The sequence below is a fragment of the Sus scrofa genome, chromosome 8 (genome assembly GCF_054392235.1).
Source record: "Sus scrofa isolate SSC_HxYL_T2T_F1_AM1 chromosome 8, Sscrofa_HxYL_maternal_Yorkshire_Landrace_v2.0, whole genome shotgun sequence".
Lineage (NCBI taxonomy): Eukaryota > Metazoa > Chordata > Mammalia > Artiodactyla > Suidae > Sus > Sus scrofa.
In genome coordinates, this window is record NC_139390.1 from 72691476 (window position 1) to 72718176 (window position 26701).

General features: G+C 39.0%; 1 protein-coding gene across 2 annotated transcripts; it reads right to left on the reverse strand.

The window, feature by feature from the left end:
* Positions 1–1710: 1710 nt before the first annotated feature.
* LOC110262115 (UDP-glucuronosyltransferase 2B31-like) lies at positions 1711–25347 on the reverse strand. Of its 2 annotated transcripts, XM_084972424.1 has the most exons (6): positions 24600–25347; positions 23830–23978; positions 9699–9830; positions 7665–7752; positions 6550–6769; positions 1711–4370 (listed from the first exon to the last, which is right to left on the reverse strand). In XM_084972424.1, the coding sequence occupies exons 1-6, from the start codon at positions 25318–25320 to the stop codon at positions 4091–4093; spliced, it is 1590 nt and encodes a 529-aa protein (XP_084828550.1). In that variant the 5' UTR covers positions 25321–25347; the 3' UTR covers positions 1711–4090. The 2 variants fall into 2 exon arrangements, with proteins under 2 accessions (XP_084828550.1, XP_020957065.2); XM_021101406.2 differs by lacking the exons at positions 1711–4370; positions 6550–6769; positions 7665–7752; positions 9699–9830 and adding an exon at positions 20899–21038.
* Positions 25348–26701: the final 1354 nt, after the last annotated feature.

Here is a 26701-nt window from a genome sequence, read left to right on the forward strand (position 1 = left end):
CTGTTCATCTCAGTATTCTTCCCATGAGTCAAGTGATTTGTTTCCTCCGTACAAGACACCAGGACGTGGACATCCAGCCTGTAGCTTGACTCCTTAGCTCTTCAGGGTAAGGGTCCATCTATGAGGACCTTTTTCCTTTCCAGTCCCTCCCAGGGGCAGAGGTCCCAATCTCATGACCTTTTCCCATCCTACCTGGTTGTATGCAAAGTTTTCTTGTAGCTTTGTTTTATAGGCCCTTTGCCAGTTTCTAGGTATCTGTCTGTGGCAGTTATTCCCCATGAAGCTGTACCTTTTGATGTGTTTGTGGTGGGAGGTGAACCTCATGTGCTCCTACTCCACCATCTTGATGTGATTTTGTCATGATCCCATAAATTTAATTCCTGCATATTTAATTTTGGCATATTTAGCTTCTACATATTTAACAGGAGATGCAGATTACTATTAACATTTATATTTGAAACATTAAATCTACTTCAAATAAATGCGAAGACTGAAATCACTGTGGAAAATTTTCTATGCATGTAGATGTAAACAGTTATTGCAAGTTATACTTTGCTGTATACAACACTTATTTAATGCTTTGCTGTGGACATTTATGCAAACTACTAATAAATCCATGAATCAGGTGATGCTGTCGCCTTATCTACTTTATAGTCATGGGGTAGCCCCGTTATAGGGAGGTTAAGTAACATACTTACTAGAACATAGCTCTGTAGTATTTATATGGTGACTGAAAATGATGTTATATGGTATTCAGACTGCAACCTCTTAACCATGATGGTATGGTGACTTCTTTTTCTGGGTAACAGTTCTTTTTACAATGTAGTATTTGGCAGTTTCCTATTTTTAAACTACATTTGAATTGTATTATTATGACAAAATATAATTATTGTTCCAGTTATGCATTGGTACGTGAAAAGGGCACTTAAGTATAGGGGCTTACAACCCTTACAACCACAGTACTCATGTTATTTTAATAAAATGAGTTATAGCTATGGGTCTTTTCTGGGCTCAGCCAGGTGATTCTTGTCAGAGATTTCTCAGGTGATTATGGTCTTGTGGCGGCTAGGGTTGTAATCCCGTGGACATACCTGGTGATTGTTCTGAGAAGATCAAAACCGCTGTGGAGATGGAACTCCTGGGATGTTTTAGACTTATGTGTGTATCTCTTCACCATATGCTCATCTATCCTGGAGACTTTGGGTGTGGTACAGATCTCCATAGCAAGTAGGGGGATAGATGAAAGAGAGAGAGAGAGAGACAGAATATGTTGCATTTTGTAACTGCACCTTGGAGATTAAGCTCAAGCATTTGTGAGACGGCAAAAAGATTTACTGAAGTTCAAGTGAAGTTCAACTTCTATTTCGTGGGAGCGCTGTCACATATTTATGGTCATGTCTCAAAAATACTACAAAGAGAAGTTTTTGAAGTTAGCCAGCAGAGGTCCCTAAGGGATTGTAAAAATCGTGCAATGTGGACCTAAAAACCACAGTAAAGTCCTTAAAATTTTGTGAGTTAAGATCTTTAAACTACTGAACTTTCAATTGTGTGTTCTAGTATATTTATTTATAGTATTTGAAATATGAAGCCGGTGTCCTAAAAATTGTCCTTCCTTGGATCTATTCCATCGCATGCCAGATTTCCAGTCAATTCATGGTTTCTGAAGGAATTGATTGCTATCATGATATGAACATCTCAGCACTTCATATCTTGGATTAACATGTTTATTCCAGTCATTATTTAAAACCACATAATTAATGCATAAAAACATTGTTGCGTGAGGGCAAGTAGTAAAGAAGTATATTGAATAAAAACTTAAATTTTTATCATTGGAAATTCTGTGTATTCTTTAAGATCCTTTCTTCTGAGGTATACTGATTAAAATGGGACATGGAGAGCATTCAACGGTATTGCTCACATCTCTCCATTCTCTCCCATGGTTGTATGTAGCCCATGCCTGTGCTGTTCGTTCATTTACTGATGGTCATTGAAGTGCCAGTGGGACTCTTCAGAATATAACTGAGAACATGTGCAGTTCTTTCTACATGACACATTCCTAGATGTAGAGTTTCACTCTCAAATTGCATGTTTACATTTTATTGAAAAGCATTTTTTCCCATGTTATACTTCCAGGAAAGCAGTCCCACCAGATTATTTGTTCGGCAAATCATCTGAAGGAAAATAATTTATTGACTTAATTTCCATTTCCCAGAGCACGAGTGAGGTTTGTCACCCTTTACACGCCATTGGCCATTTCACGTCCGTGAATTTCCTCTTCATATGCTTCATTTACTTTCATACGAGACTGTTTGATTTTTTGTGTGTGTGATTTGTAATAATTCTCACGGTATGGAGACCACCGATCCCTTTTCTGTTACAAGTGTGGCAGGATAGATTTGAGAATTTTATTTAAGCCTGTATATGTGCTTGAACATTTTTATCTACTGTGGCATCATATTAGTTCTCTTTTTCTTTAAAAATGTGTCTGCTACCTAGGGAGTCTGTGTGGAAAATTCTATGGTAAAGTTTGCCTATACTTCCCCAAGAGTCAAACTTCTAAGTTTTTTAAAAGAAATTATTCCTTATGCAGCAGCATTTTGATCATATGACTTGAATGGAAGGCCTCTTGACCAGTCCTGCAAGTGTGCTTTTCCTCCCCTGGACCACTTTGATCATAAGTGCTTTCCTGACTTGTAGTTTTCAGGAGTGCTTTCAGAATGCTTTCATGTGATTTACTAATTTTCCATAAAATGTTTGTAATTTTTGTATTCTCATTGTTATAGAAATCCAAAGAAAATGATATTTTTATTATTTACCGTCATGAAAAGGACTGAATGTTTACTTATAATTTTATAGGATGGCTGGGTCAATATGATCCTGAGGAAAGCACAAAATAATGAGACATGCTGATCAAAAGTGTGCTTGTATCAATTAATAATCATTAATTAAGGGAATTTGTTTTGTGGCTCAGCAGAAATAACTCCAACTAGTATCCATGATGATGTGGGTTTGATTCCTGGCCTCAGTGGGTCAGGGAAACAGCATTGACATGAGCTGTGTTGTAGGTCGCAGATGCTGCTCACATCCCTCATTGCTGTGACTGTGGCAAAGGCCAGCAGCTGTAGCTCTGATTTGGCCACTAGCCTGGTTACATCCATATGCTGCAGGTGAGCCCTAAAAGGAAAAAACAATCATTAATTCACTCTTCTGTTCAATAAATACATTTAATTTCACAACATACCTGCAAGTAATTTTGATAGATCCAGGTATCTTTGTAGAAAATGAAAATTCAATAAATCCCCTTGGAGTACAGGTCATGTATTATGCTAATATGCAGTGGAGAACTTAAGTCAACTACCGGAGGCTGAATATGGGAGTGGAAGTCATTGTGACAAGAAGAAGATGAGAATTAGGTTACAAATTCCCAGATTTTCACACATAGGTCTATTTTTTAATAGGAAGCTGGTAGCAGTTGCTAGAATTCGAATTCCACCAACATTCCATGAGGAAATGCATTAAACTGGATGACGGCAACTGGTTTGCCAAGGCTTTAGATAGGAAGTGATGCTGAGGCTGGATGCAGAGGAAACACCAAGAAGTTTTAGAGGTCTCACAAAAAAATGAAAGGGTAACTCTTCTTACATAATTCCAATTATTGCACACATTCTCTGGCAAGATAAAACTGTAAAATTCTGCACCTGAATGAAGTTAAAAATTCTGAATATTGACAACGTGTGGGTACTCTGGGTGTACTTGTTATTGTTCTTATGTCTATGCACCCCATGTGAACCACAGTTAAATTCAATCATGTCTTTTGATATAACTATTGAATTAAAATAATAACTTTCAATATATACCCATATAATTTTATTTTGATGGATTTTTTCACTAGGTGACCTCTTGGCATGACCTAGGTCTAACTCTTGAACAGGCAGAAGGTCCCGGGTACACAAGTTTTGCCCTGAGATGTTAAATTATGAGAAGTCATTTTGTCACAGGAGGATGGGAACCTTGTCATACCTCCTTCCTGCTGGAATAAACGGAAGAGTTCTATCTACTGGGCCATACCCGCTTCTGGCCTCAGACACAGCTACTGCCTTTTTGCCTTCTCTCCCGCATTAGCCAACTTCCGGCAACAAAACAGACAACCCCTTGTGAGGGCAAATGCAGCCGTTGCCACACAGGCCAGCAGGAGCCCAATGACATCCAGAGAGTGGTACTGGTACCAGGTGAGGTCGTGGGCTGCTGGCCACAGGTGCTTGGCTCCTTTGTGGCGCATGACAAACTCGATCCAGAAGACCGCCCGGTCCAGAGGCTTTACAGGCTGATCATGTTGAATGGTTGATAACCTCATCACGTTTTCTTTGTAGCTGAAGGACAAAGAAGCAGAATCAATGTAGAGAATGAACTAGGAAGGATAAATGTGACATTTTCGTGCCAGTGGTAAAAAGGAGTGTCGCACAGTGGGGAAGAAAGACAGATTATTTTTCAGAGATGACTATAGAGACCTTAGTTTATGGGCTACAGTTTGTTACATGAGTAGGATTTCAACCTATGAAGAAAAGAGAGGAGATGTGAGAGGAGAAGTAGTTGTAGTATAAGGAGTGGAAGAACTTAAGTTGCAACAGCAAAAAAAAAAAAAAAAGAAAAAAAAAGGAAAAAAAAAAGGGAAAAGAAAGAAAGGAAGTGCAGTAACTATGTGCTTTGAAAGTTCAAACTTTGATTTCCCCAGTAGGGCATTGTTAATAGACCCAGTGGACAAGTTTTAAAATACTGTCATAATCCAGGGATATGCATAAATCCATGATGGTGTTCAGAGGCCAGTCTAGGCAGGGTTGCTCAGGAGCTGGTGTTGACCTAGTATTAGGAAAGTAGTGGTTAAAAGGGTGGAAGTGGATTGCCTTGGTTTGAATCCTGACTCTGACGCTTACTTTGTTGCCTGCCTCTGTCTGTTCCTCAGTTTTTGAGTATCAGATGGAATGGTTAGGAATAGCCTCCTATCTGATTATTGGGAGGAACAATATATTGATTTGTAGAAGTGTTCCTAGCCCACAGTAGACTCTCAGTGAATGCTTGCTAGTATTGATATTGGTTTTCGTGGTAGCTAATTTAGAATAGAGTGTGCTCAACATTTGACTTATTTGGCATTGCAGTTACATTTGTTCCCACTCTGTTAAAGTCATTATGGATCAAAAGGCACGGAAGGAGGAGGCCTCGAGAGATAGGGCTCACAAACCGGAAATCCCAAGGTGCTATGGCATGGGAAAGGAGCAATAAGGATGGAGGTCAGTTCTGTCCTGTTCTGTGGAAACACAGAGGGAGCCCTGGGGCTCTGAGTGGAGGGTGGTAATCAGGAAGTGTTTGTAATACAGTGGAAAAGTCTGTAAGGAAGTAGTAAGGGAATGTGAGCTCAGGACTTAGTACGATATATAACATATTGTAATCAGTCAGTATAAACTAGGTAAAAATTATCTTCATTTTGGATACTACCTTCACACTCTTAAAAAAATCAAAATCTATAATGATACTAGAGATGTATTTTTACATAAAATCACCAAAATGATGTATACGTAAAAAACAAGAAGAAGAAATATGTACTTCTTACGCTGCTCTCTTCGGATAATCGTTGTGCTAAAATTAAAATTTAACAACACTGCTTTAAAGCACAAATGTCCACAGTGTATTATTACCAATATATTCTCCAAATGTGTATTTTCCAAAATCATTGTGAAACACAGGAGATATTCATATTTATATATACACATACATGTATATGTCATTGTTACAATATTTATAGTATTCGAGAAATTAATATAAGTCATGAAATAATTTGGAAGCCGAATGACTTGCGTTTCTGAAAATTGGGCTTTTATGTAGTAATGTACCAATGTCTTGTCCAAATCAAATGCTTTTTTATTTTATAATTCTTCCAAATAAGACAAATGCAAGCCCAAGCAAAAGAACTAAGACTATAACTACATTGATAGGTAGTATCTGTCTTATTGTATTGGGGTACATTAGAAAGTTCTAGGTGTTACCTGTTCTCAGTAATGGGTTCAAAATGTTAGCATAGAAACTTTGGGAAGTGTTAATTGTAATGGCAATTTGAGATTGATTACGTCATGGTGGTTTACTAACAACAAACCATCTTGGAAGAGGTTTAAACATTAAATGAGTCCATGTGCCGAAAAAAAAGTCACAAGTCTGCAAATGACTGCCTTTATAATATACATGATTTCCCAGTTGAACCTGGTTCAAAATGCTTCTTCTTAATTCTTCTGCTCCTACCTCAGTGATTGTTCTCATGCGAATGATTAGTGCTTTCAAAATTTTCCCACCATCCTTACATCCTCTGACAAAAGTTCCCCCTAAAAGCAGGGGAAAAAAACCTTAATGTGACCCAGTAGGTTACTGATGACTGTTTCAAAGCATTGAGCAAAGCTTACTCCTCATTGTGTTTGTGTCAAGACTCATTGCTGACCCACTAGCCTTCATCTGGGAACCTCTCTAGAAACAGCATCAAGTAAAAAAAAAACAAACTATACTCACAAAGGGTTGTTAATGACTTGCTTCAAGGCATTGACCAGATCTGTTCTTGACATTGTGTCCAAGTCCAATCTTACAGCTGCTCCCTTGGCTGTCATGTGAGCGATGTTATCAGGCTGATCAGCAAACAGAGGAATGCCCACCATAGGGACCCCATGGTAGATGGCCTCAAAAATGCCATTGGCGCCACCATGAGTTATGAAAGCTTTGGTTTGGGGATGACCTAGGATTGAGTGAATTTCAGGAAAGGAATTAATTTTATGTCTTAAAACAAAATGATCCTGTGCACATTAGAAGGCACTGAAAGCAGCAGTGTCTTCTAGATAACAGATGATTATGTACAGGAAATGGCATTTCAAGTGCTTTCAGAACTCAGAGCAAGAAACCCCTTGGTCTGCTGGAGAGGTCAGTGAAGACTTCATGAAAGCAGTGCTGTGTCACTTGCATTTCACAGATGAGTCCAAGATTGTCCCGTGAGCAGGACTTCCTTGAAAGAACCTCCTGGGTCAAAGAGAGCATGTGTGTAACCCAGGGGGAAGACAATGCCGGAAATACCCGCTCTCCAAGAAGTAGGAGGTCACTGAATCTGATGGGAAGGGCATCAGGGTAACAGGAAAAGCATAAAGGTAGTGGCACTGGAACCAGAGAAAAGAAAAGCTACACTGTATCATGAAATCTGGAATCAGCTCATGAAACAATTTTGGATTTTTTCCTGTAGAAAATGGAGAGTCCCTGGTAATGAAGGAGGGCTTGGTTTTCTGTGGCATTTCAAATACCTCTAGAGAGGGGGAAAGACTGCTGCAAGGAAAGAATTCAGCCAGAGAAAGACAATCCACAACGTTCTTTCTAATTTCACTGTGAGAAGTAGTTACAGTCAAAATAAATCTACTTTGATTCTGGCCATGAGAAATGTGACCTGCTTTAACAAAATGCCATCTCTATTGTAGTCGCTCCTCTTGTCCTCAGAGGCTGGAAATAAAAATAAAGGACCAAAGTTTTCTTTCTGAAAATTAGTTTCAATAATAAATGCTAGGAGAATGATAGATATTCCTGCAGAAGTATTAACATTCTGCTCAGCTGTTACTCATGTTTTCAGTATTTGTTCTCCCAAGTCTTACCAAGAAGGTCATTTTGGGGGATCCACTTATACAGCCGAGTATTGGGTCCTAAGGTATCAGGTTTCTTGCCTTCGTATTTCCACAGAACCTGTCAGGGTAAAGAAATCCTTGATTCCATGAATCAACTTCAGAGTTATAGCAGTAGAGTTCTATAGAGATTCAAAGACATCTAGTTAAATGCTCTCCATATGACAGCTAAGGAAATGAGGCCACACGCTCTTCAGTGACAGTAACTACGAATGCTCTGACCTCAGCTCACATTTACACAGTTATGATTATATTCAGTCAGGTATGGACTGTAATCGTGACCTCTCACACATGATGCCATAGGCAATTGAGATTCAATGACAATTCAAATATTTAAGAAAATGTTAGGTGCTCTAATTCTATTGAAAAAAAAAATAGTGTCAAATTACTAGTCACCTACACATTATTTTTTTTTTATTTCATACACAAGCTTTGATTTTCAAATTTGGTATTCACTTGTGTATTTCTTTTTGACTGCTCCTTATGTTCACTTATACCTTGAGTTATTTTAGGAGAGTTTTACACCTCGTAATTGACATGTATAGGGAAATGGAAGTCCTTAGGCTGTTAGGAGAAATAAATGTTTTTGCTTATTTATAATTTATTACTAATAAGTTAATTAGTACTGCTTAGGAAGCATAAGGAATTTTAGATTATAAATCGATAAGCACTAATTCCAAGAACAATGACAATTGGTAATTTCTGATATGAACCCAGAGTATTGCCATTATTAAAAAGTTTAGAAATTCATTAAATTTAGAGACGGGGAGTTTGTTGGTAGTTTGTAAGTAAAACTAAGTCTGTTGAAAAAGTTGCAGAACTATGATGCAAAAATGTATTCACTGGACTCTGAGCAGTTTAACAATGAAGCACAAGGCATTGACCGCGTTGGTCAAGATGTGGTTTCTATGCACAGTACCAAAAGAAGTTACTAATCTTGAAATTCCTATGCAATTTTCATAAATTGAATTATAATTTATTAGTGCTTAACCCCTATTTGCACTGTGAATAGAACATCCTTTAAGTTCCCAGCCAACAATTAGCGTACCTGGCTAGGAGAATACTAGGATATCAGATAGTAAACTGAAAAGGAATATCCAAATATCCAAAGACACCAAGTGTATATTACATGTTAGAAAATAGTTTTCTGCTCTATTTTATGGAGAAAGAGGCAGCTGCGCTTTTTCCATGCCCGTCTTCCTCATGCTTGACCCCTTGGTATAGTCCCTCCTCCTTCCTCAGTGAGGAGGGGTAATCTTCAAATAGGTTAGAAGCAGAGTTCATTAAGGGCCAGACTTTACAATGCACAGGGTTCACTTTAAAGGGCAACCCCCCATCTTCATCTTTTATCTTCCTGCTTCAGACATTGGCAGGACCCAGTCCAGTAGGGGAGGCTGATGTTTCTCTTTGTCTAAATCACTGTGACTATGGGGGTAGCTGGAAGCAGCCTGATGAACCCTGGCTACTCTTTCTCTGAACAGCACCTTGAAGAGTACACAGAATGGGTGTGTGTCAACATTTAGAGGAGTTCAGTAGGGTCCGGGATTATCTGACAAGTATGAACTGCATGTCATATTCCAGACTTTTGCCAATATTGCTTAACATTACTGTGCTATTACACTTACTGTTAAAATTTAACTCCTGAGAACATCTCTATGTGAACCATGTCCTCAGGAGTCCTTCTGGGTAAAGGAGCAAATGACTAGGCAAAATTTGGTATTTCTTTTCCTGTCCATGATATCATTATAATACCAAATTTCACAAGGTTGCTGTTAAATAACTTTTTTTGGGGGGGATTACAATGTTAAACCAGAATTACTGTCAGTCAAATATACTCTGTCTACTAATGCAGCAGCTGCCATGTATATTTTGCTTGTCCAATATATCTGAGATAAGGTGGACCTATCATGATGGTTTGCCTTTCTTGCAGGAAATGTCTAATCAGGTCTTTCACAGAATTTAACAGTCTCATAAAATAGTTGTCCACAATTGTATTCCTTCATCTACCTTTTGGGGAATCTGGGCAAAGGCTGATGCAATTGTATTGGCTCTTTCTTCTGTCATGTTACTGATCATTGACCCCAGAGTAAAGAGCACAATACCATGTTCTCCAGCACTCTGGACAAACTCTTCCATTTCCTGTAAGAGAAGAATTTGCTGCATCACAGAAGAGTCACAACATGGTCGAGATTATTGGAAGGATTGCTACAAACAACAAAAGAGAGAAAATCTGGTAGCATCAGAAATTATTAGCGTGATGGCTTTAAAAAAATAGTAAAATACACATAAAATTTACCATCTTGATCATTCCTAAGTGCATAGTTCAGTAGGTGCAAGTACATTCATATTATGCACCCAATCTTTAGAAGTTTTTCATTTGGCAACGCTGGAAATCTATTTCCATCGAAAACTCCATCATTCTCTTCTCCTAGGCTCTGGCAACCTTCTCCTTACTCTACTCTGTTCTACTCCGTATTTCTACAGAATTGCCTCACCTGGATACTTCCTTATAGTTGAATGGTACAGTATTGATATGTCTGTGACAGGCTTATTTCATTTAGTGTAAGGTTCACCCATGTTGTGTCAAGTGTCAGCAAATGGCAATGAAGATAGCACAGTCCAAAACACAGCAAAAGCAGTTCTAAGAGGGATTGTTTGGTGATAGAGTCCTATTTCAGAAAATAAGAAAACCCTATGGAACCACAAAAGACTCAGAATCGCCAAAGCAATCCTGAGAAACAAAAACCAAGCAGGAGGCATTCTCTCCCAGACTTCAGGAAATACTACAAAGCCACAGTCATCAAAACAGTGTGGTACTGGTATCAAAACAGACAGACAGACCAATGGAACAGAATAGAGAACCCAGAAATAAACCCTGACACCTATGGTCAATTAATCTTTGACAAGGGAGGCAAGAACATAAAATGGGAAAAAGAGAGTCTATTCAGCAAACATTGCTGGCAAACCTGGACAGCTCCATGCAAAGCAATGAAACTAGAACACACCCTCACACCATGCACAAAAATACACTCAAAATGGCTGAAAGACTTAAATATACGACAGGACACCATCAAACTCCTAGAAGAAAACATAGGCAAAACACTCTCTGACATCAACATCATGAGTATTTTCTCAGGTCAGTCTCCCAAAGCAATAGAAATTAGAGCAAAAATAAACCCATGGGACCTCATCAAACTGAAAAGCTTTTGCACAGCAAAGGAAACCCAAAAGAAAACAAAAAGACAACTTTCAGAATGGGAGAAAATACTTTCACATGATGCCACAGACAAGGGCTTAATCTCTAGAATATATAAGCAACTTATACAACCCAACAGCAAAAAAGCCAATCACCCAATGGAAAAATGGGCAAACGACCTGAATAGACATTTCTCCAAAGAAGATATACAGATGGCCAGCAAACACGTGAAAAAATGCTCAACATCGCTGATTATAAGAGAAATGCAAATCAAAACTACCATGAGATACCACCTCACACCAGTCAGAATGGCCATCCTTAATAAGTCCACAAATAACAAGTGCTGGAGGGGCTGTGGAGAAAAGGGAACCCTCCTGCACTGTTGGTGGGAATGTAAGCTGGTACAGCCACTATGGAGAACAGTTTGGAGATACCTTAGAAATCTATACATAGAACTTCCATATGACCCTGCAATCCCACTCTTGGGCATCTATCCGGACAAAACTCTCCTTAAAAGAGACACATGCACCTGCATGTTCATTGCAGCACTATTCACAATAGCCAGGACATGGAAACAACCCAAATGTCCATCGACAGATGATTGGATTCGGAAGAGGTGGTATATATACACAATGGAATACTACTCGTCCATAAAACAGAATGACATAATGCCATTTGCAGCAACATGGATGGAACTAGAGAATCTCATCCTGAGTGAAATGAGCCAGAAAGACAAAGATAAATACCATATGATGTCACTTATAACTGGAATCTAATATCCAGCACAAATGAACATCTCCTCAGAAAAGAAAATCATGGACTTGGAGAAAAGACTTGTGGCTGCCTGATGGGTGAGGGAGGGAGTGGGAGGGATCGGGAGCTTGGGCTGATCAGACACAACTTAGAATAGATTTCCAAGGAGATCCTGTTGAATAGCATTGAGAACTTTGTCTAGATACTCATGTTGCAACAGAACAAAGGGTGGGGAAAAAATGTAATTGGAATGTATACATGTAAGCATAACCTGACCCCCTTGCTGTACAGTGGGAAAAAAAAAAGAAAATAAGAAAACCCTCAAATAAACAACCCAACTTGACCTCTATGGCATCTGGGTAAGGAAGAACAAACAAAACTCAGAGTTAGAGAAGGAAAGAAAACATAGAGACCAGAGCAGAAATACATGAGATAGAGATGGGGAAAAGAAGAGAAAAGATCAATGAAGCAAAAGGCTGGCTTCTGAGACCAAAGACAAAACAATAAGATAAAATAAAAACGGTTTTCCCATCATGGGTTAATGAATCTGACTGGTATCCATTAGGATGCAAGTCTGATCATTGGCCTTGCTCAGTGGGTTAAGGACCTGGCATTGCAGTGAGCAGTGGTGTAGGTTGCAGCTGCAACTCGGATCCCTCATTGCTGTGGCTGTGGTGTAGGCTGGCAGCTATAGCTCCAACCGGACCCCTCTTCTTGGAACCTCCATATGCCACGGGTGCAGCCCTAAAAAGACAAAGACATGAAAAAAACCCTGGTTTTTGAAAAGAGAAACAAAATTGATTAGGCTTCAACTAGACTCATCAAGAAAAGATGGGAGCGTGCTCAAGGCAATAAACTTAGCAAAGAAAAAGGAGAAATTACAGCTGACACCACAGAAATGCAAGGATCATAACAGACTCCTACACCCACCTCTATTCCAACAACAGATGTAACCTAGAAGAAATGGACACTAAGATTTTTACTAGGGTAAAATCTTCTAAGACCGCATCAGGAGGAAACGGAAAACAGAAATAAGTCAGTCACTTGGACTGAAATCAATTATATCATTTAAAACATCCAAAAAACAGAAATCCAGGATCAAATGTCCTTGCAGGCAAATTCTATCAAACATTTAGAGAAGAGTTAACACCTCTATTTCTGAAATTCTTTCAAAGATTTGCTGAGGAACTTGCCTGTGCATTCTATGAAGCCACCCTCATCCTGATTCCAAAATCAGACCAAAACACCTCACCAAAAAAGCACCCCTCCAAAAAAATACAATAAAATAAAAAGACTACAGGCCAATATCATTGTTGGACATAGATGTAAAAATACTCAAGAAAATGTTACTATCTGGAATCCACCAGTACAATAACTGGATCATGCACCATGATCAAGTGGCTTTTATACCATGGATGCAAGGATTTTCTAATATACACAAGTCAGTCAATGTTATACACCACATCAACAAACAGAAGGCTAAAAACCATATGGTCATTCCAAAAGATGCTGAAAAAGATTTTGACAAAATTCAACCCCACTCGTTTGTTGACCCTCCAGAAAGTGGGCAACAAGGGATCCTAACTCAGTATAATAAAGGCCATACACGACAAACCCACAGCCCACATCATTCTCAATGTTGAAATGCTGAAACTGCTTCTGCTAAGGTCAGGAAAAGGACATGGAGGTCCATTCTCACCAATTTTCTTCAACATAGTTTTGGCAGTCCTAGCTACAGCAACTGGAGAAGAAAAAGAAATAAAAGTAGCGAAGAACGGAAAAGACATATACCTATCACTGTTTGCAGATGACATGATACTATACATAGAACCTCCTAAAGATGCTACCAGAAAACTGCTAAAGATAATCAATAAATTTGGCAAAGGTGCAGGACTCAAAATTAATATGCAGAAATCTCATACACTAACTACAAAATATCAGAAAGGGAAATCTGAAAAGCACAATCCCATTCACCATTGCCTCAAAGAGAAGAAAGTACCTAACCTACATAAAGGGGCAAAAGACCTGTACTGCAAAAACTGTAAGGCATTGATGAAGGAAACCGAAGATTACACAAACAGATGGAAACATATGCTATGTTCTTTGATTGGAAGAATCAATATTGTTAAAATTACTATACTACCCAAGGTCGTCTACATATTCAGGACAATCCCTATTAAAAAACCATTAGCATTTTCCCAGAAATGGATCAAAAAACTTGAAAATTTGTATGGAAACACAAAAGACCCCAAATAGCCAAAGCAATCTTGAGGAAAAAAACAAAGCTGGAGGCATCATCTCCCTCGCCTCTGACTACACTACAAAGCTACAGTCATCAGAAGAGTCTGGTTCTGGCACAAAAACAGAAATATATGTCAATGCAACATCATAGAAAGTCCAGAAATAAATCCATGCACTTGTGGTCAACTGATCTAAAGGAGGCAGGAATATACAATGGAGAAAAAAACAGTCTCTTCAATAAGTGGTGCTTACTGAACAGCTACATGCAGAAGAGTGAAATTAGACAGCTACATGCAGAAGAATGAAATTAGAACACACTCTAACACTACACACAAAAATAAACTCTAAAAGGATTAAAAATCTAAATGTAAGACCGGATACTCTAAAACCCTTCAAGGAAAACATAGGCAAAACACTATGACATAAACTGCAGCAATATTTTTTGGATCCACCTCTTAGAGTGATGACAACAAAAACGAAAATCGACAAATCATACCTCTATAAACTTAAATGCTTTTTCGCAGCAAAGGAATCCATGAATAAAATTAAAAGACAAGCTGCAGAATGGGAGGAAGTATTTGCAAAGCGAACAACAAGGGATTATTTTCTAAAATATACAAACAACTCATGCAGTTCAATATCAAAAAATAGTCAAAAAATGGGCAGAAAATCTAAACAGACGTGTCTCCAAAGAAGACATACAGATAGCCCTCAGACACGTGACAGGGTGTCCAGTGCGGCTAATAGCTAGAGGTATGCACTCAAAACTACAGCCAGGTAATCACCTAGTCAGAATGGCCGTCATCAAAAATCTCTATACAGCAAAGGCTGGAGAGTTTGTGGAGAAAAGGGACCCCCCCCTTACACTGTTGGTGGGAATGTAAGTGGGTGCAGCCTCTATGGAGAACAGTATGGAGGTTCCCTACAAAAATAATATAGGACTACCATATTATCTTGTGATCTGACTCCTGGGCATATATCCAGAGAAAATCATAATTTGAAAAGATAAATGTATCCCAACGGTCACTGCAGCAATATTTACAGTAGACAAAACATGGAAGTAACTTAAATGTCCGTCAGCAGAGGACTGGATGAAACAGATGTGGTACATGTATGCAGTGGACTCTGACTCAGCCATAAAAAGGAGTGAAATAATGCCATTTCCGGCAACATGGATGGACCCGGAAATTATCATGCTAAGTGAAGTAAGGAGGAGAAAATACGTCATATGCGATCACTGATAAGTGAACTCTAATGCAAGTGATACAAAAGCACGTACAAATCAGAAACAGAATCAAAGATTTGAAAACCAAACTTAAGGTTACCAGAGGTGAAACATAGGCAGATTAAATTAGGGGATGGGGATTGACATATACACACAATCAGATGTAAAAGAGCTAACTCGGCTCTACCGTATAGCGCACGGAAATCTACTGGATACTGTGTAATAACCAATATGAGAAAATAATCTGAAAAGAATTGAGTATGTGTACATGTAACAGGATGTGTAACTGATTTACTGTGCTGTATACCTGAACCTAACACAACTTTGTAAGTCAATTCGACTCCAATAAAATCAAATGTGAATTCCAAAAGAAAGAAAGAACGTTGCCAACTGTCAAAAAAATTGTGAATGTTGTGTTGTGTCAAAATTGACTTTTAAAGGCTGAGTAATATTTCTTTTCCTTTTTTTTTTGTCTTATTTTTAGGGCCTCATCGGTGGCATATGGAAGTTCCCAGGATAGGGGTGGTATTGGAGCTATGGCTGCCAGCCTACAGCATAGCCACAGCAACCCAGGCTCCAAGCCGTGTCTGCCACTTACACCATAGCTCACCGCAATGCCAGATCTTTCACCCACTGAGTGAGACCAGGGGTTGAACCCACATCCTCATGGATGCTAGTTGGGTTTATTACCGCTGAGCCACCATGGGAACTCCTAGGCTGAGTAATATTTCATTGATTGTAGATAATACATTGTGGTTTGTGCTTTACCTGTTGATTGACAGTTGGGTTGCCTCAACCTCTTGGATTTAATGACTAGTGCTTTCATGACCATGGTTTGCCAAATCTCTTTGGGATCCTACCTTCAACTTTTGTGAGTATGTACCCCAAAGAGGAATTGGTGAACTATCTATTAATTCTATTTTCAATTTTTCGAGGAAGCTCCATATTTTCTTTCTTTCTTACTTTTTTTTTTTTCCTCCAAGGCCTCTCTCCTGAGGTTCCTGGGAAGGAGATGTGGGATATGAAGTCAGTTTGTTGCATTACGGGTATTTGTGCAAATGTGTGTGTGGGTTGTGTGTGTAAGCAAGAAATGAAATCAAGCCAGTACACAGTAGTGAGGAAGAGATGCTATTCAACAATATTGTCCTCAGACTCTTCATCAATAATGTTAATAGTTAACACAGATTCTTGGAAGGCAGGCACATAGCAGGATTTAAGTTACCCTTAATTATTACTATAATTCTACTGAATCATTTGTTTATTCTAGACAGACTTTCTGGAGAATTATTTTAGACTAGTCATCAGTATTCCATTTCCCTGACCCTAAGAACGAAGAAATATTTGTGATTTGAACGACTTGATATCTATCCTTCTCTCAGCTCTATAGTCCTTATACCTTACTTTAAACTTTGTCACGATTTCCCAAATTCTCTCTCTCTTACTAATCACTGGATTGAGGAGTCTGGTGTTTGACTTTGGAAACGTTCCTGGGTCCTTTTTATCATCCAGAGATACACTGTGTGGTTAAATATTTGAATGACCATATTGCTGGGTTTGTTTACATATGACAGCTTTTGCCCTGAGATACATCGCATAACTGATGTCACAGTAGAACGTAGATGTGTAACGGGTTGTAAGGGACCCTTCATCACCATCTCACAGAGCCCCCCAGGGAATACCACCCCACAGGAGAGGTATACCAGGGTTTCCATAGCATAGTTTTGGTCACCTGTTGTGTGGTCACTTCAGAGTAAGTGAAGCTCCAGGTGAAGCCCTATTTGCCTGGAGTTGTTTCAGAATTAGTTTGTCCTGTGATTTCTTTGCATTTCCCAATATAAATGTTATATTTTATCCGCTAGAACAATATCCAATTGCGGAGTGAATGTACTCTATGTACAAAAAATGTGGACAGGCAGAATTTTCCTGGATATGTGTTCCAAAACCACACACCCATCTTTCTTCTTTTTTTCTCCTTTAAATTCATCATTCTGAAAATAACTACCCAACCCTTCCACCATAAAATGTATGGCTTCTCATCCTAATTGTTGTCACAAAAGTTCTTTTCAAAATGATGATTATTATTATTGTTACTATTATTATTTTGGCCGCATCTGCAGCATATAGAAGTGTCTGGGCTGGGGATAAAATCCAAGCCATAGCTGTGATCTGCGCCAAAGCTGTGCCAGTGCTGGATCCTTTAACCCCTGCCCACTGCACCACAGAGGCAACTCCTTCAAAATGATTTTTCGCAGAAAAGTAAAAGAGGATTTAAAAAAGAAACCTCAGTCTTGCAAATTATAATGTGTAGAGTTTTATTAAAAATATAATTTCACCCTGATGATATCAGGTTCATTATTAAGTTCACTGAAGTTTTCTCATGACTCCTCTTACCACTTCCAGGTAATATACACATACCCGTTTACCTCCAGCGGTCGTTAAAGTTACCTGCCTTCAGTATTTTGTCTCATTGGCTTGCTACCCAAGGCTGCTTCATCTCTGCCATGGAAGATGCATCCCTATCGTATTATTGTAATACATCATTTCTTCAAAAATCGGTCACTGATGTGAACTGGTTATTCTCATTCTCTGACACCTTTATGAAAATATGGTGAGCTAATGGCCAAAAAGAAGGCAAAATATGAACAATTGTAAAAATGAACTAAGATTTACTCATACTCTCTGTGCAAGGATATCCTTAGTTTAAAATTCATATGCTTTTCTAAGGAGATGAAATATATGTGGCATCAAACATCATGCAGTTTAAGGTTTATAACGTATTGATTTGTTCATGTATACATTGTAATAGGATTGTCATGTTCATGACTGTTCGTACCTCATTCATGTCACATAATTATCATTTCTTTTTTTGTGGCTGGAATGATTAAAGTCTAGTCAGAGGAGGATTGATGATTATAACATAATATTGTTGTCCATATTCACTGTATGATAACTTAGCTCTCTAGGAATTATTTACTGTAGGATGCAAGTTTGCGCCCTTAAAAAATTCTTTCCTATTCTCCCATGCCTGAGCTTCTAGTAGCCACCATATCCCTCTCTGTTTTTACAGGTGTGACTTCTTTTAGATTCCACACATAAGGGATGCCATACAGGAGTTCCCATCGTGGCGCAGTGGGTAACAAATCTGACTCGAAACCATGAGGTTGCGTGTTCGATCCCTGGCCTTGCTCAGTGGGTTAAGGACCCGGTATTGCCGTGAGCTGTGGTGTAGGTCACAGACACGGCTCAGATCTGTGTTGCTGTGGGTCTAGCGTAGGCCAGTGGCTACAGCTCCGATTTGACCCCTAGCCTGGGAACCTCCATATGCCATGGGAGCAGCCCTAGAAATGGCAAAAAGACAAAAACAAAAACAAAAACGGATACCATACACTGTTAGTCTTTGTGCAAAAACATAAAATTTACAAGCATTAGCTAGACTAACCATGAAAAAATAAAGAATCAAATGGGTTAAATTAGAAATGAAAGAGGAGGCATAACTTATACTACAGAACTATTCAGGGCCACAAGACACTGTCGTGTAGGAGTATGTGCCAACAAATTACGTAATCAAGAAGAATGGATATGTTTCTAGAAACACACACTCTATCAAGGCTGAATCATGAAGAACTAGAAAATCCTAGCAGTCATAATTTGTAAAGATATTAAACCAGTAATTAAAGATCTCCAAATACAGAAAACCCCAGAACCAGATGGCTTCATTGACGAAACATTTAAAGAACAACTGATGTCCGTCCTTCAGAAAATTAGCAAGGAGAGAGGAAATATTTCTGAACTTATTTCACAAGGCCAATAGTACCTCGATAAGCTATAGATAAAGACATTACAAATAAAGAGGCCTACAAGCCACTATCCAGGATGAATACAGAGGCAAAAACTCTCATCCAAATATTAGCCAGCCAAAATTCCTGACCATAGGAAAAGGATTGTATACCATGACCAAGTGGGATTTATCCCTAGGATTCAAGGATGGTTCAACATGCCCAATCATTGCAGATAGGACCTTGCATTAATAGGAAGAAACCGAAAATAACTTGATCATCTCGATAGATGCAAAATAACATTTGACAAGAGACAGTATCCTTTCCTGATAAAAACTCTCAACTTATAGGGTAGAGAAGGAACATACCTCAACATAATAAAACCCATACATGACAAACCCAAAGCTAACATGATGCTCAACAGTGACCAATCGAAAGGTTTTTTTTTCTTCTGCGATTAGGAAAATGGCAAGGGCGCTCGCTCGCACACTAATTTGACATAGTATTCCAAGTCCTAACAGCACAACGTGGCAAGGCAACGTGGTAAAAAGTATCCAAATCAGAAAGGAAAGAGTAAAATTCTCAGTTTTTTTTACAGATGGCATGAATTTTTGTATTGGAAATTCCAGAGACTCAACCCAAATCCTAAGCTAACCAACAAATCCAGTAGAGCTGCCAGCTATAATATCAACACACAGAAATCAGTTGCATTTTCCTACACTAGAAATGAAACATCTGAAGAAATAGCCCATTGATAACAGCATCAAAAACAAAAATGTAAGTAGAGACGTATTTAACCAATGAAGCGAAAGGTCTGAACCTTGATAACTCCGAGACTTTGTCGAAAGAAATAAAAGACATAAATGGAGAGGCATCGTGTGTTCATGGATCAGAGAGTAAATGCTGCTGAACTGGCCTCACACCTTCCAGTTTCAAATTGTACTGCAAGGATACAGTGTTTAAAACAATACAGAACTGGCCTAAAAATAGACAAACAGACCAGTGCAACAGAACACAGGGTCACGGGATTAAAATTGTGAGTTTATAGTCAACCACTATTCAACAAGGGAGGCAAGAACACCCAATGGGGAGAGGTTAGTCTGTCTCTTCTTCTCTGAGAAAACTGAATAAACACATGCAAAAAAAGTGTAATGCCGCCTCTATCTTACATGTCTCTTAAAAATTAGCTTAAAATGGACCAAAGACATATACAGATTAGACCAGATACTGTAACTCTCCTAAAAGAAAACATAGGGAGAAATCTCTTTGACATTGGTCTTGAAAATGATTATTTTGGATATGACACCAAAACTATGACAAAAGAAAAAAGTCAACAAGTGGAACTGTATCAAACTTAAAATCTCCTGCATGGCAAAAAAAAAAAAAAAAAAAAAAAAGGAGTCAACAAGTTGAAAACAAAGTACAGAATGGGAGAAACATTTTCAAATTGCATATGGAATGAGGGATTAAACCCCAAAATATATAGAGAGCTCATTCAACCCATCAACAAAATTCATTCCATAGAAAAGAGTAAATGAACAAAACTGACATTTGTCCAGAGAAAACATCCAAATGGCTAACAAGTTTGTGAAAAGATGCTTGACATTACTAAGCATCAGGGAGAGGCAAATCAAAACTGCAATATCACCTCGCACCTGTTGGAAGTCTACCACTAAGAAGAGAAAACCGTTGGTAGAATGTGGAGAAAAGTGAATGCTTGTACATCATCACTTAGAAGGTAAATGGACTCTGCCTCCATGGAAAACAAAATGAACATTTCTACAAAAAATAAAAAATAGATCTGCTATGTGACCATCTATTCCACTTCTGGGTATGAACCTAAAGAAAATAAAAACAGGATAGTGAAAAGCTGTTTGTGCTCCCATGTTTATTACAGCATGATTCCTAATAGCCAAGGGAAATAACCTAAAGGCCCATCAACTGATGAATGCATAAGAAGATTTAAACACACACACCCACACCCACCCACCCACCCACCCCCACACACATCCACACCCACACTCAAAAAAACACACTGGATGTTACTCCTCCATGAGAAAGAAAGAAATCCTGTCATGTTCAACCACATGGATGGACCTTGAGGACATTCTTCTGGAAATTGTGCTTCCATTTGAATCGTTCTTCTACTCCCACACCTAAATATACATCGTGACATATAGTTTTAAAATTGTAATTCTAACTGATATTCTTTTGTTACCTGCAAGACAACTGTGATCTCGTTATATCTGTTATTTTCCAGCTAAACCGCATACCTGATTTAGCATAAATAGGTATTTGATAAAATGATTATAATGATGTGATGTACACACTATAATTTACTTAAACATTGCTTAATTTTGGATATGTAGATTACTTCCGGGGTGACTTTTATGAATTACTGTCCAAAATAGCGTGTTTGCACATCTCGATTATTTTCCTGTATAGTTTCATAGGCGTACACTGTGAAGTCAAAGGCTGTAAGCATTTTTATGATTCTTGATGAATTCTGCCAAACATCTTAATACTTTAAGAAGTATAGAAATTTTCTGAGAGAACATAATAACTAATGGAAAGGTTAGTAGTTCGAAGGAATTGCTTCTTTACGTAATGAAGTCTTTCCAGTCATTGACTCAGATTCAAATCTTGTGTTGCATCTTAGTAATAGCAGCTACTATTACTAATTGTTACAATTATACTGTTAGTCATCTTTCACTCTGTCCTTCTTCCTCTCCTCCTAACTTCCCCTCCTACCCACAGTATCACTTTCCTGAAATGAGAATGGTGAGCTCTTTCCAAAAATAGGGCTAGATAGCACAGAAATTTCACTAATGTTCTCTCAGCCTCTGGATATTGTAAGAGCTACCATAGAGAATCCAAACAATTTGCAGTCAAAAGAGATACTGAGTTTTCTCCTTGAAAGAAACATCAGTTTCAGTTTTCCATCAATAAGGAGTGGACAAAAGGCTCTCCTAAGGGGTCACTCCCAAGTGTTGGCTAAAGAGTATTTGCTTCCTATTTATGTCTAAACTACACAGAAAACCGATCGTGTCAACTTAGAACAGACTAGATTCTTGCTTACCTTCATGAGGACTAGCACCCTAGAAACTTGGGTGATTTTTGAGAAATTTTGGGATTTTTTAACCTATGGGCAGTTTCCAGATTCAAGAGGTATAAATTATTTTCTCTTTAATATATGTTCAGAATTTATGGTTTCAATATGTGCAGTGTATGTTTTCTCTGTGTTCACACCGTCAGGCCGCTATGAACTTGGGGCCTACGTTCCTTAGGGTGCTTTAGAGGTTTGCTATAGGATTGGTGTAGGCAGAAAACACCTGGCCTAATAGACTAAGCTATGTCTTTTATGCTGTATGATGTGAACCCTGGAATTTCAAATGAGGCATGGTTTAAATGCTGATGTGCAAGTGGGGAAAGGTTGGATTTGGCCTCAGAAGTTGTTAAGACTTACATTTCTATCGTTGAAGAATGGTATTTTTTTAGCTAGGGCACTGGTGAAGGGCATCATCCTCCAAAATAATTAAGAAACTTTTAGAATCTTTTAGAATTTTAGAATTTAGAATTTAAAATTAGGAGTATTAGAATCTTCTCAACTAATTACTAACCTTAAAAGCTTCTTAGCATTAAAACTTTTAAAAATTAAATGTATTAGATTATATTTTATTAACTATAATTTTTATTCCAAATTAACATTTATTAGTTTTGTTGAATTGTTTCTATAAAGTTCCTTTTTTAATTAAAAAAACTTGAAAAATTTGCTCCCCATGGGCTCTAATCACCAGAACGTTGCTGGAGAATATACTTTTGAGGTTCCAGAAAACCCGTTCTGATTAAATTAAGAATTAGGTCCAGGTGGCTGGCATAGATTGGGTTATGGAAAGTTTGCAATACAAAAAAAATAACAGTAAAGGCAGTAGTTGTTATTTCCTCTGGATCACTGAGCATATGCCGGAGACATTTTGGCTGTTTCATGCGTACTAACCAATTTCCCCCCAGGAACAACAATATGAAGTAACTCCTATTATGATAAAATTGAGTGTGGTTATATCTCTGTAAACATTGCAGTCTAGTAGTCAGTCATTATTGCCTCTATCTCCCAACAGCCTGTTAAAAGGTACGCCTTTCCTTCTGGCCCCTTTACATTCCAATTCAGGGCCTACATCCTACATTTTTAAAAACATCTGATCATTTCTCTCCCTTTCTTTACCTTTTTAAATTTCCGCCTAACTCCTTTACTAGATGCCTCAAACTTCTTATAATTATGTTTTCAACTTACCTATCCAGCATCATCTGCCTCCTTGCTCAGCCTCTTCCTGTTTAGATTAACCTTAGACCTCTTGGGAATTGTCATTAACATTCTGCTTGCTTTTAGTCTGTGGCTTCCCCACCCCTGCCCTATCACTTCTTATTCCTGCACATCCCTCCGATCTCCCCTTAATTATCAGTGCCTCAGAGGTACTTGCTCTGATTCCTGCGGGATGCTTCCTTGGCGGTGTGGTGTTTCTTACCGTGACACATTTCACTTGATGTTTATGACTTGCTTGCATTCTGTCTTTCCAGGTAGAGTGCCAGGTGGTAGAAAATGTATCTACACTCTTTCTCTGCCTTTCAGCACCTACTCCTGGTATATGCTAGTCATTTTATGTTTATTCTTATAATGAATGTCTGATGCCTTATTATATGTTAAAAAACGAGGATGGTAATAACTGATATATTCTCAAAGTCTCCCAGAGATCCCTTTATTTCGTAAAGGTACTGAAATTCAGCGAGTTGAGGTGGTATAGAAAGGAATATGTGAGGTACTAATTAGCAGGTCATTCTATCCGGCTTGCCACATCTCTCACTGTAATCAAACATTCGAACTAAAGAGTGGAGGATTATTCCTACTGAAAATGTAAAGTAGAAAAAGCACAACAAACCAAATTAGGTTACCTTAGGTAGGGGTTTGGCAGGTTTGCAATGGAAGCCTCCAATAAATTCAAAATTTGGTAGCAGTGGGCGAGGAAATTCAAAATCCCAATAGTTTCGAATGAGCCACATGTCAGCTTTCCCCATTGTCTCAAATAATGTAGTGGGCCTTCCTGAAAGAAAAGAAAAACAACAACGACAAAAGTTAGATGAAATGAGAATATATTCAGGTGCATACATTAGGTAAGTTTTGGAAAGGAGCTTGGAATGATGTAGCCAGAGATGTTTGCAAATGTCTGTTCTTGATAAAGCAGTTATGTATCTTTGTGTAATGTATATCAGCTCATCTCATATAATGCAGAAATGGAGCTACATCAGTAGAAACAATCTCTAAATACTCCCCAGATTTTTGTGTTACACACACCTGTGTGAGTCCTCAGTCTACCTGTCATCATTTATTATGACATTCTATGAGGCTTAGAGTGACCTTTTTAGTGAACGTAGAACTTTAGTAATGTGTTTATAATTGCTTGGAGAAGTCCTAAGTGTTTTAATATGTGGCTTACGAGTTTGGGGAATGTTCTGAACTAGTAATACTTCACAGGGTTTATCTTACCCAATGATTTAATGTTTCCAAAGTGTTTACAAGATTGATGGATCATTTTATATTTTCATTTTTCATCGCTTCACTTATAAGAGACAAATTCCTGGGGTTTAATATTTACATAAACGCAGCCACCAAGGCATTAGGAAACTTAGGTCTTCATGTTAAACCAACTAAAATCATGACCTACCTAGTGCTTCACTGTAAAATTGATTCCACTTCTTCTCATTAAATATCTGGAACCAGAAGTCCAAAAAAACTACATATAACATATTTTTAACCCTCTCCGTGAATGTCATGTGATCACTAAGTTCTGACATAACAACAGGTACATAGGACGGTGGGAATGGAAGCTTTCCACCGAATTTTTCAATTGAATAACCAGGAGAGAAGCGGAGGCTGTACACCAGCGGTATGTTGAGTATCTCAGCCACCAGCTCAGCACAGGGTAAGATGGGATCTGCAAGGATGACATCAAACCTTGATTCTTGTAGTTTTGTCATAAGTTTCTTGTTCAAGACAGCATCTTTACAGATCTTCAGTGAAACATCAGAAAGTCCTGAAAATATATTTTGCACTGTTGCAATATGTATCCAAAATGAATGTTTTGCCCCCTGTATCCATTCAGTGAGAAGCTGCTGGAAGAAATTCTCATAATCCTCTTGACTTACAGATGCAGGGAAACTCTCAAATTTGATAGTAGGTGATTTGTTGGGATCAACAAGAATGGCAGCTGATGATTTTAGAACAGTCACCTCATGACCCCTGGTGACAAGTTCCTCCAGAATTATCTTCATATTAATCCAGTGACTATATTCCATTGGCCACACCAGCACCTTTCCACACCTGCCAGAGCTAAAGTAGCAAGTCAGCTGTAGCAGCAGCAGAAGTGAGAGCCATTTCAGTGACATCTTGTCCACTATTACTTTTAAGAAATTATGTATCTTTTGCTTTTGCTCATGTTTATACCCGAGGAGCCACCAATCATGGAGTTGTTTAAAGTGTAACACCCACACCTGCAGTAAATAATTTATAAGAATTGGCAGCAGCTATGGCAAGCAACTGAACGGACAAAGTGTAGACCATTTCATGCTTGGGCAATGTGTTTACCTTTGTTTTGTTTGTGCTTTACCCCTTGACACGCCAATGACCTTGCACATGCAAACCAACTATATTGTGCAAGGGATAAGTCTTTCGTAAAATCAATAGAAATTGAGGGGCTCGCTTGTCTGCATTCTTCCTGACAGGTAATGAGAGAAAAGATGCTATGAGTCGGTGGAGTGTTGTGAGGGCCAACACGTGTATCCCCCACAGAAACAACAAAGACAATAAACGAGCCACTACGAACCAATGTGATTTACTTTGGGAAAGCTCTGGGCTACAATGCAGAAGCAGCAGGTGCTTGGTTCCCAGGGGAATGGAGACAGATCCCCACCCCCCAAATGTGGCTTTCACCTTGGAGCCCTGCTGCGGACATGGGTACTGCCAGCACAAAATCTACACCCGCTCCCAGAATGTGGATGCTCCAGTTGGGCATCAGGAAACACTGGCCTGCGGAAAACCACTGCCTGCATAGATTAACCACCTACAAGGATTGACTGCCCTCTGTCATGAGACTCAACCCCCTACCCCTCCTTTGACCTTCCCCTCCTCCTTCTTTGCTGTTCCTGCCACAAGTTCCCTCCATGACCTCCAACCACTGATTCCCACCACAGATGTTTTTAAGCCTAGCACCTCCTCACAGTCAGAGCTGGTGCCGTCTTGAGCTCAGCCCGTCCCCCTCTGAGGCCTTAATAAATCTCTCCCGCTTTCCCAACTTGGCCTTGCACGTTCTACCCTCGGCAAACCTAACAGCGGGTACCCTACAGAGTTTAGAAACAAAGGATGGCCATGTAGAGAAGCTTAGGAAAGTTGGGATCTCCATCACGCCCTCCTCCAGTTCAGAGCAGCTTAGAAGCAGCAGGGCTCCTTTCAGAGGAATTTCGCTTTAGGAAGAAAGGAGACTAGGAGAAGGTCCATAAGGCTTAATACTGCTGTAGACACTTTCAGCCTTTGCTGCTGAGGGCTTCCCCAGCCTTCCCCAGCACTGAGTCCAGTTGCCAGAGCTGCCCAGGGTCCTTGCAGCCATGTCCTTTCTGAGGCAGGAGCTGTCCCTGTGGTGACCTGACCTTGAGGCCCCATCAGCCCTCTGCCTTGCTTTTCCTGGTTGAGTTGCCACAGTGCCGTGCCATTGATGGCCCTAGAGCCACTCCTGTCTAGTCTCCTCCCAGGATCTAGGTCAGTGCTTTGTCC